The 12,709-nt window shown below is 50.3% G+C and overlaps 4 protein-coding genes across 4 annotated transcripts; 2 read left to right on the top strand and 2 right to left on the bottom strand.

The window, feature by feature from the left end:
* Positions 1-140: 140 nt before the first annotated feature.
* On the bottom strand, positions 141-2,029 carry BP01DRAFT_359247 (ubiquinol--cytochrome-c reductase subunit 2). The gene is made up of 4 exons (XM_025575633.1): positions 1,728-2,029; positions 1,461-1,635; positions 534-1,393; positions 141-472 (listed from the first exon to the last, which is right to left on the bottom strand). Exons 1-4 carry the CDS (start codon positions 1,989-1,991, stop codon positions 377-379), a joined length of 1,395 nt encoding a protein of 464 aa, XP_025428763.1. The 5' UTR covers positions 1,992-2,029; the 3' UTR covers positions 141-376.
* A 692-nt stretch (positions 2,030-2,721) lies between these two features.
* BP01DRAFT_129233 (putative DNA directed RNA polymerase III subunit Rpc82) lies at positions 2,722-4,665 on the top strand. The gene is made up of 2 exons (XM_025570464.1): positions 2,722-3,538; positions 3,601-4,665. Exons 1-2 carry the CDS (start codon positions 2,843-2,845, stop codon positions 4,600-4,602), a joined length of 1,698 nt encoding a protein of 565 aa, XP_025428762.1. The 5' UTR covers positions 2,722-2,842; the 3' UTR covers positions 4,603-4,665.
* Positions 4,666-5,224: 559 nt separating this feature from the next.
* Positions 5,225-7,462, bottom strand: BP01DRAFT_302554 (phosphate-sensing transcription factor PHO4; the record flags this gene model as incomplete). Its single annotated transcript, XM_025572081.1, has 3 exons — positions 5,225-5,715; positions 5,779-6,808; positions 6,878-7,462. 3 exons carry the CDS (start codon positions 7,460-7,462, stop codon positions 5,225-5,227), a joined length of 2,106 nt encoding a protein of 701 aa, XP_025428761.1.
* Positions 7,463-9,836: 2,374 nt separating this feature from the next.
* BP01DRAFT_404517 (uncharacterized protein) lies at positions 9,837-12,176 on the top strand (the record flags this gene model as incomplete). Its single annotated transcript, XM_025578711.1, has 3 exons — positions 9,837-10,563; positions 10,626-11,084; positions 11,143-12,176. 3 exons carry the CDS (start codon positions 9,837-9,839, stop codon positions 12,174-12,176), a joined length of 2,220 nt encoding a protein of 739 aa, XP_025428760.1.
* Between the last annotated feature and the right edge of the window lie 533 nt (positions 12,177-12,709).

Raw genomic sequence — 12,709 nt, 5'->3', positions numbered from 1 at the left:
GACAACAGAGAGATTCATATCACCTGCGTTTCCTCTAAACCACCACATTTCTAGCTTTATACTTAGCTTCGATAGGCAGGCTCTGGAAATCTTGCAAGTATACGTTGTATGACACAATGCGGGGCCTACATTCAGATTAGCGATACCGTTTTGGCTTTCATCTGTAACTATACAACTACCCAGAACGTATACAAGGCATATAATTAGGAAGAAAATACAATTGTATTACAAAAACACACAACTACAGCCACGTAATAAGAAAGGAGACAGGAGATATCTGCGAAAGGTTGATCTAGACACAAGATGAATAGAAACGGAAGACGCGCTTTTTCTCCGGAAGTAAAGCCAGTCTAAGATGTAGTTGTTGTATACACGTTTAAACGGTCAAGCCAACGTCCTGGCCGTAGGGAAGCTGGAAGAGGTCTCCGACGGCGATGACAGAAGCCTTGCCGGACAAGAAAGACTTGGCAACCTGAAGGGAACGCAGTTAATTATTTGCTTCTTTAGCAAGGAGTTAAAGAGCGAAAACATACCTCCTTGACCTGGGTCTCGGTGACAGCATCAATACTCTGAGCAACCTCGGCGATCTGGTATGGCTTGCTACCGTTGATGAGGGCAGAGCCAGTAGCCTCAAGACCAGTTTCAAGGTTCTGAGCGGACTCAAGGGCATGGAATTTGGCCAGAGCAACAGCCTTCTTGATGTCTTCACTGGCGAACTCACCAGCGGCGGCCTTCTTTAGGACATCGACGGCGCTCTTACCGGCGGAGGCAATCTGCTCAGCCTTGCCCGAGAGGGAGATGGTGAAGAGACCGCCGTCAGAGTAGGCGAGGTTCTTGGTCGAGGCACGGACCTGGGAGAACCCCTGGGTGGCCTGGCCGAGGAGAGAAAAACCAGGGGTCCACTTGATAGTGGACTCACCCCCAAGGAGGGCAGCGAGAACAGAAGCCTCAGGCTTATAATCGGAAGTACCGAAGGTACTGGAGCCGGGGAAGGCAATCACAACGGCGTTGCCGGCCTTGGAGGAGATGCGCTGCTCGCCACCGTAGTACTGGGAGGCGGCGCTTGGCTGAGGCTGATACTTGGAAGTGCTGCCAGTGCTGGGGGCTGCCTTGAAGAACTGGCCAACCCACTTGGAAAGTTCCGCAGAGTTGGGGCCACTGCCGACGATGGCAATGTTGGGCTTGGCAAACGCATGCTGGGCGAATTCCGCAACGGCCTCAGCAGAGAGATACTTCTCAAAAGCAGTGGTGATCGAGGGGGTGATGCTCTCACCCAAACCGCGATGAAAAGCCACGGCGTGAGCAGCATCGATAGCAACAGCTTCAGGGTTGGCGGCGAGTGCTTGTTGTCTGTATTTGAGGGTCTTAAGAATTACCTCGCTCAATTCGTGGGCTGGCAGAAAAGAAACCATATGTCAGACTGATCCGATAAGAGGTTAGTGCCTGGTAAAATGACATACCAGAGAACTTGGTTTGAGAGGCGACCTCCGCCAAAAGTTCCGCGAAATAAGGGAGGTCGTTGGCGAGGAACTTCGCCTTGAGGACAACATTCTCACGCGAGTGTGTAGAGGAGACTTCACCGCCCAGCAGTTCGACCTCCCGATTGATCCGCAGTGCTGAACGCTTAAGTGTGGACTGTGTGTTGCAAACAAAAAGTCAGCTTGAACGATGCCCAATATAGTGTACTTGCAAGGTGCAGGAAGTGCAATTGAGCCGGGAGCGCCAACCTTGAAAGCGAATTGTTCGAGGGCATCAGAGAAGCCAGGGAAGGGCTGGTAGCGAGTACCAGCCTTAGCAACGAGAGCTAGGGTGCCGGTAGGGCCGGCAACCTCTCTGTTGGCGACCTTCACACCAGCAGACTCGGTGACATCGTATTGAAGACCAGGAGTAGCGGCAGAAGCCATGCCTCGACGGCTGCTGGCACCGGCAGCAGAGTACTGCTTCTGGAGCGCACGGGGCGCATTCCGGCTAATGGTGGATCGCGAGAGCATTATCGCATGTGTAGGCAAGACAATTTAGAAAAAGAAGAGGAGGCCACGAGGCTCAACAGCGACTGAAGGGGGATGGGGAGGTGGGGGAGCAGAAGAGAGCTGCTGGCGGTCGTTGAACGGGTTAGAAATGATGTCTGAAAAGCTTCAAGATGCCGGCGTTGATGATTACTCGCACTCTGATTGGTCCAAATTGCGAGAGCGGGCGGAACCGGCTTTTCCCCCTTCTCCGAGTCAGCAGAGATCATGTGACTTGATGTTTCCCGGTAGGTGCACGTGAGTTTCTCCCGCTTCTAATGCGCGATAAGAAGTAAGGTCAATCGATTGACTAGGAAAAAAAAAAAAACTGAGAGGAAAGACAAAAACATCAAAGCTCTCCTCCAAAAACGACAAGGTCAAAGGGCTCTTTAACATCCTGCAACTGCCCCATGCTCTTATTCCGGTGATCCTAATCTTTTCCCTAGAGGATTGACGGCGGTGGTTCGCTAGACAGCCCCTCGATCATGACTTCTCAAGTATGCGACAACTCTCCACTTATATTAGCTTTCCCCGTGCTAAAAGCCTTTTTGCGCAGTATGCAGCTGAGCTCTGCGCGCTCTTAGTTGAAGATCATTTCGGAGACCTGTTTTCGGTATGCTCATGGTCCTAATTCCTTACCTCGATGACTTCTAACAAATCTGGAACACTTACCATTGGCGGTGCCGGGGAAGTTAAAGGTGAATATAGACTGACTTTGTCTTCACAATCAATAGCGCATCTTCTCGACCCTGCAGCGTTATGATCGATTGTCCTTTCCTCGCCTTAAGTTCTACTCGCGCCTGTCTGACCGCCAGCTTCGTCATGGCCTTGCCGCAATGATACAGCATCACCTCATATATCATTACACCTCTTATGATGAGGGGATCACCTACTACGAGCCTAATCCACAGGCCGCGTATTATCTCGTTCGCTCTGGTAAGATTCTTGAATTCGTTCAAGATCGGCTAGGCAAGTATGCGGCCACCGTGATGTCTACCATAATGTTCCTCGGGCATGCCCAAATAAGCCATCTTGAAACCTTGTCCGAGTTAAGGCATGGACCACGGGAATTAAACGGTATTGATGATGATATTGGAGGAGAGAAGTCGGAGGGACGGGTGAATGGACACAACGGGGAAGAAACAGCCGAACAGCCAGCCTTGCTCCATCCGACGTTGAGGGCATTGGCGTCTCATGGCTATTTAATTCGCGTCCGAGATGCACAATTCCAAAGTTATGCGGACAATGCGCTAGATGCCGAACGTGCGATCAAGTCAAGGCCTGACGTCAAACAGATGAAAGGCAAGCGGCTTGAGGAAACGGTTTTAGATGGCACACTTACCATGTTGAGGGAAAAGTTAGATGGAGATCTAACCCGTGGATTCTTGCATAATGGAGTACCGCGCGGTGCCAACAAAAGGCTCGGTAACGGTCCTGCAGATAAAAGTGCTCGGGTGGATTTCGACATGGGGGATGAGAATAAGGAGGATGAATGGTCCGATGACGAGACAGGAGACACCACTCCCATGGAGGTACAACTCTCCTCTTTTTAAATATGCTTCTTACTGAGACTAACGGTCTTGTTTCAATATAGTCTGGAATGGTTGTTCGAGTCAACTACGAGAAAATGGATGTTGCACTACGCAATCGACGATTCCTTGATCTTGCGGAGATGCACTCATCGTCGGCTACCGTTCAAGTTTACGAATGTCTCCTGCGACGCATTGAATACCAGACTAAGCAATGTCGGGACATTGTTGAAATTCCGCGTGAAGGTGAAGAAGGCGAGCAATATTCCGTTGCGATCGCATTGAGTGCGGTAGCAGAAGAAGTCGACCCGCAATTAGACCTTGCGGGCTCTATCGGTCCCATGGAAGTTCTTCCGCCTGTCAGCAGGCGTGGGAAAAGGTTATTAGATGAAGATGGGGTCAACGGGACCAGTCATCAAGACTCCGACGCACCCAGCCGGACTTATGAGATTGACCAGCATCTCAGTCTCCTCTCACAGCCCCCCTACAATTTGACCTCAAAGCGTGTAGTATCTGGCCTTATCACCTGGACCGTGGAGTTTCGACACCTGGCGCGTAAGCTCCGTCATTTGGAACTCGAGCGTATCATTGAAGCTCGCTACGGTGACGTCGCCCTAAGAGTGATTCGGGTCCTTCACGCCAAGGGTAAACTTGATGAGAAGCGCCTCCAGGAAATTAGCCTCCTTCCATTCAAAGATCTCCGGCAGGTATTAGCCAGCATGCAATCCGGCGGATTTGTCGACCTGCAGGAAGTACCCCGAGATGCACAGCGACAGCCATCGCGCACGATTTACCTCTGGTTCTATGATCCAGATCGGATCCGTAACAGCATTCTGGAAGACACATACAAGGCTATGTCTCGGTGCCTACAGCGCTTACGATTCGAGCGGGGTCGACTCAAAGAATTCTTGGAGAAGACCGAGCGCAGTGACGTCAAGGGGAATGAAGAGCGGTATCTTTCTCCGGCGGAACTTACTCTCCTAGGGCAATGGAGAAGCAAGGAGGCCCTATTGCTGGACGAGATCAGCCGGTTGGATGAGATGGTGGCAGTCATGCGGGACTATTAAAAAACCAGGACCGAAAACAACCTGTTCTATAGGACTATTTACATATATATGTATACATTTATAAATACCCACCGATACCACATCCTCTGTCCAGATAGTACTTTCCTTTATCCTCAAGCTACCTCATCTCAATTACATTGAATACTAGCCATGTAGGAACTATGGAAACCTCACTCGGGACTTGTGCCTGAACCCTGATTGTCGATTGCAAAGTAGAGCATGAGCCGTGCAGCAGTGTCGTATACTGGAATCTCAATGGAAAGCCGTTGGATATGTTGCATATGCTAAGAAGTACAACAAGGCTGAAGCTGATTCACACCTTGTGCGGTATGATAAAGGCATTCAGGGACGCCGAATTTAGACAATCGCCACACCATTTATTAGAAATACTCGAGGGAGATATTTGTGATAGGATCTGCGCAAACCGTGATTCATCTTTTCGGCTATATCTAGGCGCAAACACGATCCTTCCCTTTCCGTCTATGCCTTTCCTGTTCAAGAGAATGCAACTTCGTGGATATCATGATATGGGGAAGCGAAAACCGCCATCTGGGATACGAGCTCACAATTTCAAAACCTACCCGAAGCAAAAATCCGCTCTCCGGGTTATTGGGCGCAATCGTCAGCTTTCGACTGCCGACTGCACTTTCGGTCCATTTTCAGCACCCGCAAGGGCGTTGTCCTGATTTGATTCGGGCTTTGAATTCCCTAGGAGGCTCTCCGCGGCAGCCAGTCTACCTTTAGTCTCTTCGAGTTCCTGCTGAAGGCTTTTGATGTAGTCAATGGCCATCTCCACTGTGCTGGCCTTGCTGATTGGCTGGCTATTCGCTTTTTCTTTCTCTTTATCCGCCCCTTTCATGGGACAAACAGCCACCTCTTTAGGATGCTTCATCTGGATAAAGGATGCAGGAATGAGTGTCTCGATTTCCTTAAGTGCATTGTTAATACGATTTCTTCGTCCCTGTTCGGCTAGCTTGTGGTTGGTCCGTTTTGAGCTGAGGTTCTCAGCTAAAGTCTCAGGATAGGAGACGCCGGGCAGAAGCGTGCCGTCTAAGATGTGCTGGTAGTTAGACTTGGATGCCAGGTACAGAGCTGAAGTTTCACTTGACATTGCTGCGTATCGAAATTGATCAGTTATCACCCTAGTCTAAATGGTTGGAGCCGGAAGAAACTTACCATCCCCACGAACTAATGGCTGAATGCTGGGACTGATTTTTGGACGCAGACTGGGACTAGCTTGCGAGGAACTCATGCTCTGTCGCTTTCGTCCTAACGGACCTAACTTGGGCGTGTCCGATTTCTTGGGCAGCGGGCCGCTGGGTGATGGCATAGCAATTGAGCGAGGGCTGGGAGCTAGAGAAGTGTTTCGTTTGGCAGATTTTGGCTCCAGAGCTGGGTTTATATTTCCCGAGGTCGCCGATGACACCGTATTTGCCTGCACCGTGGTTTCGATGCGGGTCAGTTGGGGTCTTGCGAAAGGAGCCAGCGATGTTGCGGCCTCGGGAAGAATCACATCCTCCATCACGTCATCCTGGGTTTCCGACACAGTGAGGTTGGACGGAGGCACAGTTTGACTGATTGAGAGCGGTGACCGTTGAATGCGCATCAGCATCGCCGGCGTCGCAGGTTCACTTGGTTCAGGGGGTCGGGCCGGTTGAGGGCGGATGGCGGGCGACCTCCGCGAGGGAGGCAAAGCGGGCGGGGGCATCAAGGGCTCGGAGAGGGGCTCCGGTGACACAGAATCTTGACCAGAGCTCTCATTGCTGGCATAACGAAGTCCGCTTCCACCGGGTGTTTGTGGTAAATGCACAGCCTGGTCCTGACTGAGACTACTGAAAACCTCATCTGGATTAAGGCTCATCAAGGACTTTTTGCGTGTTTGCGGCCGAACTGAAGGCGACTGTTGCTTTTTCGCACGAGCCGAAAAGGATTTTGTGCTGGACGGCTGTCGGCGATGTTTCCGCATCACCCCCGGCGAGGAAACGTTAGTCGACATGGTGAGGGAATGCTCGGCAGGTGAAGGCACAAACCCCATCTCCGACACCTGGCTGGAATGGAAAGGATAATTGGTTGAGTTCGTATGCTGTGCCTCGAGAGCCGGGGATGTGAGAGGGGTGAAGTACTCTCCAGGTATAGTGTATTCAGGAAGACGAAACTGCGATTCCAGCGGTGTCATAGCCGGCGAGACAAGCGGAGTGTAAAGAGCCTAAAATGAAGCAAATGCATACATTAGCTCTGCAAAATGTTTCCAGATCACCCTCATCGATGAGCTTACCTGTTCATCATTCGCGCGGCCAAACGGCTCGTAGACTTCACGGGTCCCGTCAACCCGCTGAGGGTATGTAGCAGCAGTTCCATGAAACTCGATGCTGTCCGGGGTGGGGGGAATGACAGGTCTGCCCTGGGGCACAAAAGATTGGGGCACGGATTGTGTGGGTTGAGATAATGAGTGCGACTGATCCGCTACTGGGGGGTGTTGTTGATGATGGTAAATGGGTGGTTTGGGTGCATAGAAGGCCGGGGTGACTGGAGCGGTAGAGTAGGACGAGCCATGTGGCTGGCCTTCCTGTCCGTGATGGACAAGATCCAAAGCAAATCCATTATCTATCATGGGGCTGTACGACGATGCAGGCGCACTTATGGAGTTAGTATCCAAGTTAGTCAATTGCTCTTGCGCAGGGGCGGCCGAGACAGGCATAGACATGGTGACAGCATGAGTCAACGGACGAGGAGCGTGATGGTCGGGTTGAGGATGACCATCCACGTCGGGAAACTGCATTCCAAACTCAAGAAAATTGGTGAATTCATCGTCATTGGACGGAGGAATGTCCGACCAGGACAGGGAGTGCCCTTGGTCCATGATGAACACCCGCCTCTTGTCGATAAGAAAGTGGAGCAGTGAGGATAGCTAGTGCTAGACGCTTGAATTGAGTTGTTGATGATGATGATGATGATGATGATGATGATGATAATGATGATGATAATGATGATTGCCAACAGGGCGATCCGGAGGCCCTGACGAACTGTACGTTGCGATCAGTGTCAGACAGACAAAAGAGGGTCAATCTAGGGGAGAATATTACTGGGAGGAAGAGGGCGCAGGACACACACATACACGCACTATCTCACTCAGGAGAAAGATTTCGGGCGCATGGCGGAAGACGAAGGTTAACAGGCAAAGAAATGGTCAAGCGCACAGGGCAGCGGAAGAGTCAAGTTCCAGACCGATAAGGACGGTCACCTTCACAACCACAAAAGAGAGTGTGGAAATGATCACGCGAGAGAAGAACCAAAAGGGAAGAAGACTCGACGGTGAGATGTTTTTGCCTTTTCAAGGATTTCCAGAAGAAAAACAAGAGAAATAAGTAAAAAGGGTTTTATAAGGAAAAAAAAAAAAAGACAAAAGGGAAAGGAAAGAAAAAAGAGAAAGGAGTTGGAGGCGGAGGCGGAGGCGGAGGAGGGGGAGAGGGAGGGGGTTAAGGAAGGAAAAGAAGCAGTGGACGTTATAAGTTAACAGTACCTACAACCTACTATCTACTAGTACCTAGTAGTTAGTTACCCTACATCCGCGGCACTGAATTCCCATGGGCAATTTCCGTGGCCAACCTTCACTGCTTCTGGAATTGGACGAATGAGCGATGCGACTAACTAGTTGAGTCTACTCGAGTAGTCGACTATTGTGTACGCCGGTACGGTGCACTTGTAGTTAGTATGTATCACTGTATGAGTTTAGTGGCTACGGGCTAGAGATGGTCGGTTCAGTTCAGTACAGACTACCGTCCTCCAATGCACTATCGGGGAAAAGGGCTCCCCCGGCTCAGTGGAATCGGAGCAAGAGAGGGGGAAAGGAGGGAAATCCCGGGCGGGTTAAAAATGTGGGACCCTTGAGTACTTGTTAAGTAAACTTAACTCTACCTTACGGAGTACGGAGTACGGAGTACATATGTTTCTACTAGTACTGACTTTGACTTAGATCCCTTAGCGATTAACGCCCCTATAGCCTTGGATGGCTCGATTGACTTATCCAAGGCTTAAGTAAATTTGGCATGTCCTATCGAGCAAACTATCTCAGACCATGGGATCATTTGATGCTCCTGAAGTGATGTTTCTCCTCAGGCTTGAACGGTCTTCGCGGTTCTCTCGAGTAGCATAGCACTAGTGACCTGCCAAAACAGTACAATCCTTCGCCGTCTTAGTGGATGCAGGTCGGCAGCGAGAACTTACATTAGTCTGTCTCCATTTAGCAAACTTCTGTCCACCGGTAGTACTCCGTACTACTGGTATAGTCCGGTGCCTGGCTCGGAACGCTGGCGCGGGAAGGCGTAGGGCATGATTAGCCTGCAGGCGGAGCATCATTATATCGCTTGCTGAGCTGCAGGATGGATAAAGTTCGCAGTCCGGGGCTCGCCTTCTGTGCAAGGTACGGAGTATCAAGAAGAGCAGTAAGAGAGGAATGGGAAGCAAAGGAACGGTAAAAGACCCCGAGACGAGAGATTACTTAGTCGTTTGGATTGGGCATTATGACTACGGAGAATCAAGCTAGTTATGTGGGGTTAGGGGTATGGAACATGTGCGAGGTCCATTACGGTATATTTACATACTACACAGTAATGTGTAGTTAACTCTTTGTCCCAAAATACTCAATCTTCGTAGTACCATCGCACTAGATGAATGCACAGATTGGTTATTGTTTGAATAATCCATTGAAATGGAGAAAGAGTAGATGTTTATGGGCGAACCACTCTTCCTCAAGAAGCACTCCGTACGGAGTACTTTAGTAGTACTACTGTGTAATGAAAATCCGCTGAAGTGATAAGAGCACGGCCCAACAAGAGGACCGACCGACCGACCCATCTGCCAACATAATTTAACTTAGTCATCCATCAACCCTTGTCATGTCATGTGCGTGCGGGCGGGGAGAGAGATGATAGATTGATTGATGATGGTGATGATAACTAAGTTGACTAACTAGTTAACTAACTAACCTAAGTTAACTAAACTAGACTAGTTTGTTAATGATGATGACATAAACACTGGACCCCCAAAACAACCCCCCACCCCCCCAAATCATCTGATCCCCTCCCTCAAAGACAGGACACAACCTGACAAAACTACTTACTCGCTGGTGCCTGAGAAAAACGATTCCTACCTTCCCCCACCACAGCATGTTCTTTTCGAGAAAATCTGATTTTTCGTACGAGTAAATTTCCCCAACTATCGTTGACCTGTCCATTATGAGGCCACCCGTGCCTGACCTCACAGTACCGCGATCGCGCAAAGCCTCGCTTGAACAGCAGTGGACCGATCCCCGCAGTGCCGCCCCCGCTACCTTCTTCCTGGCCCGCAGCAATCACCATACCGATACCGATACTGATGTAGGGATATTCCCGGACAAGAGTGAAGGCCCCACGGAGAGTTTGTATGGGGTACGAAGTCTCGAGGAAGTCGTTGATCCGGGCTTTTTCCCTTCGGATCTGTCTTCAAATCGCCAAGTTGACTTGGAGGAATCCGTCGCCCGCCTTCAACCTTTGTTCCAAGATGAAGAAGAGGATTGTGAGGCCCGCAAGACAATCCGTCGCAGGTCAACCTTGAAGCCTTCAGATATGCTTTCTACTAGCTCAATGAACCCTCCTCGACCCTCTCTTGAAGAACTATCCTCGCGACCCCTGACTCCTTCGACTTTCGAGAACTCGGATGACCATCCCTCCCTACCAAGTAGTCCCCGATCTGTTTCTATCAATTCTATGCGCCAACTTGATGACATCTCTATCACTGATGACCTAAGCAGTCAGGCTGTGGCTTCAGGTGGTGAGGAGGATGACTATCGCTCCACGCATAACCCTGTTTCCGACAACACTTCTCAACTAATCATGCCAAGCATCAGGATGCCTAGTCGGAAACCCTTCACAGATCGCGGGAAAGCTCTAGGTCGATTGAAGGTTTTGGTCGCCGGTGCACCGGGTAAATTAATGACTTCTCAGACTTCTTTCTGGAGAGAATATTGCTGATACTAATCGTTAAAGGCTCGGGAAAGTCGTCCCTTATTCGGTCTATAGTTCAAGCCTGTGACGATATCGTCCATATGGACGATTATCCCTCTGCCTCTCCTGCCGGATTATTGCGGCCTTCTCTTACATCTTTGCAAACAATATATGCCTGCAAATCACCACAAGTGGCCCTTGTGGAGATATACGCTAGTACCAAACCCTATCCGTCCTGGTGGTCGGACCTGGAAGATTCACGTGTATTACGACGGAGAAAAAGCACAGGTGATCTCATTCTGGAGCGCAACATCTGCTTTGTGGACACGCCAGCTACGTGTATGGGTCGCTTGGAACAGACGGACTCGATCATACACTATGTTCGTCAGCAACTTTCTCGAGCAACCACCGCCGTTGATGCCATGAATCATGATTTCCAGAACTTACTCGCTGGCAACGGTGGAACTCAAGTGGACGCTGTACTTTACCTTATCTCCGAAGGTGGGTTAGCTTGGGCCTTAGCGGATTCTTGACTTTGCATCAAATAACAACTTCTTAGCAACGCTTCTCGCGGACATGGAGTGCATTCGGAGGCTCTGTGATTGGACCAATGTCATTCCTCTCATCGCCAAAGCGGATCTATTAAGTGACGAGAAAATCCATGCTTTAAAGTGCTCATTTCATGAGCATGCTCAGGAGCTGTCCGTCAAACCTTTTCTTCTCAGCAACCCCAGCACGGACACGGAAAATTTCAGTGATAACCTACCCTTTGCAATCTCTTCTGCGAAGGCCAGTAACGACGAGGTGATGGATGCCAGCATTCTTATGAGCCCAGACTACGTCCAACCCCTGGTATCCTCGGAACTCATGTTGCTTGTTAACCGAATGTTTGACGGGGAGAATGTTGCCTGGATGCGACATTCAGCTGCAAAGAAGTTGGCTCTTCAACAGCAGGAACAATCTTTGCAGCAGCAGCAGCAGCAACAACAACAACAACAACAACAACAACAACCACAACAACAACACCAGGATTACCTCTCTCTGAACGCCCATGCGCTCGCTCACAGTGCTCCCCACGGCTCACCCAGTTATACTATGGCTCGGCTCGTCGACCACACTCGCCAGGAGGAGCGCTTGGCTCATGTGCAGCTGGCCAAGTGGGCCTCAGATCTACAGCAAAGCCTGCAGAACGAACGAGAGCGATATGCCGCGATGGCCCAAGGCGAACGTGCCATCTGGCTCACAGAGCGTATTGAGGAGTGTGTCGTCGAGGGTTCATTGATCCCAATGACACAAATCCCAGTCTTCTGCGGCTTCCGTAGGTCTCCTGAGAAAACTAGTGGCAGCGGTGTTGTCCTGCGCACAGCCAACGGACATGGCGTGGTGCATCAGGTTGCTCACCTCTGCCCCCAGGACCCGCTCGGCCTCGTCCGCTGGTCGGAGTGCTTTAGGCGACGCGGCTGGACTGTCATCCAGATCATGGGAAGTTTCGGCGTAGTCGGCGGACTTGCACTTTGTCTAGCTAAGATTTGGGGGTTCCCTTCGCGCAACCTGTGCGAATGGCATCTGGAGTGGTATAATACCAGCAACTAGGGAAGCTGTACAGTGCAATCGCGTCAGTGTTTCCCTGCCTCTTCTTGCTCAATGCCGCCTAATGGCTGATTTCGAATCACATCTCCAGAATCCATCTTCCTCCACCGGCGACCCATGTTCAGTGTCTCTCTGGGCCTCTCTTCGTGCCATAATCTCCAGGAAGCGTGCTACGAGTTGTCAAACCCGTTGTCGAAGCACATATCTTATGAAGATGGCACCTCCACGTCCAGATCACCCAATTACCTTACGTCTTGCTTTTCCCCCGCCGTGCTAGTGTTCAGACAGTGTTCTCAACTTGATAACTCGTACGTTCGTTCCCTGCATCATTCTTCCCTCGCGCGATATCCATCTCCATATATACCCCTTGACGACCGGATTATCAATTGATGTGCCTATATAAAATATAAGATTACTTATTATGTCGGCGTGGACGGCACAATTGTATGATTCTTATCTTTTGATCTCCGCACAACATATCTCAGACGTTGGCGTCACATGGACCCTTTTTCAGACCAACGAATTCATGCAATGAC

Source organism: Aspergillus saccharolyticus (assembly GCF_003184585.1).
Source record: "Aspergillus saccharolyticus JOP 1030-1 unplaced genomic scaffold BP01scaffold_32, whole genome shotgun sequence".
Classification (NCBI taxonomy): domain Eukaryota; kingdom Fungi; phylum Ascomycota; class Eurotiomycetes; order Eurotiales; family Aspergillaceae; genus Aspergillus; species Aspergillus saccharolyticus.
This window is presented reverse-complemented; position numbering and strand designations above follow the sequence as displayed.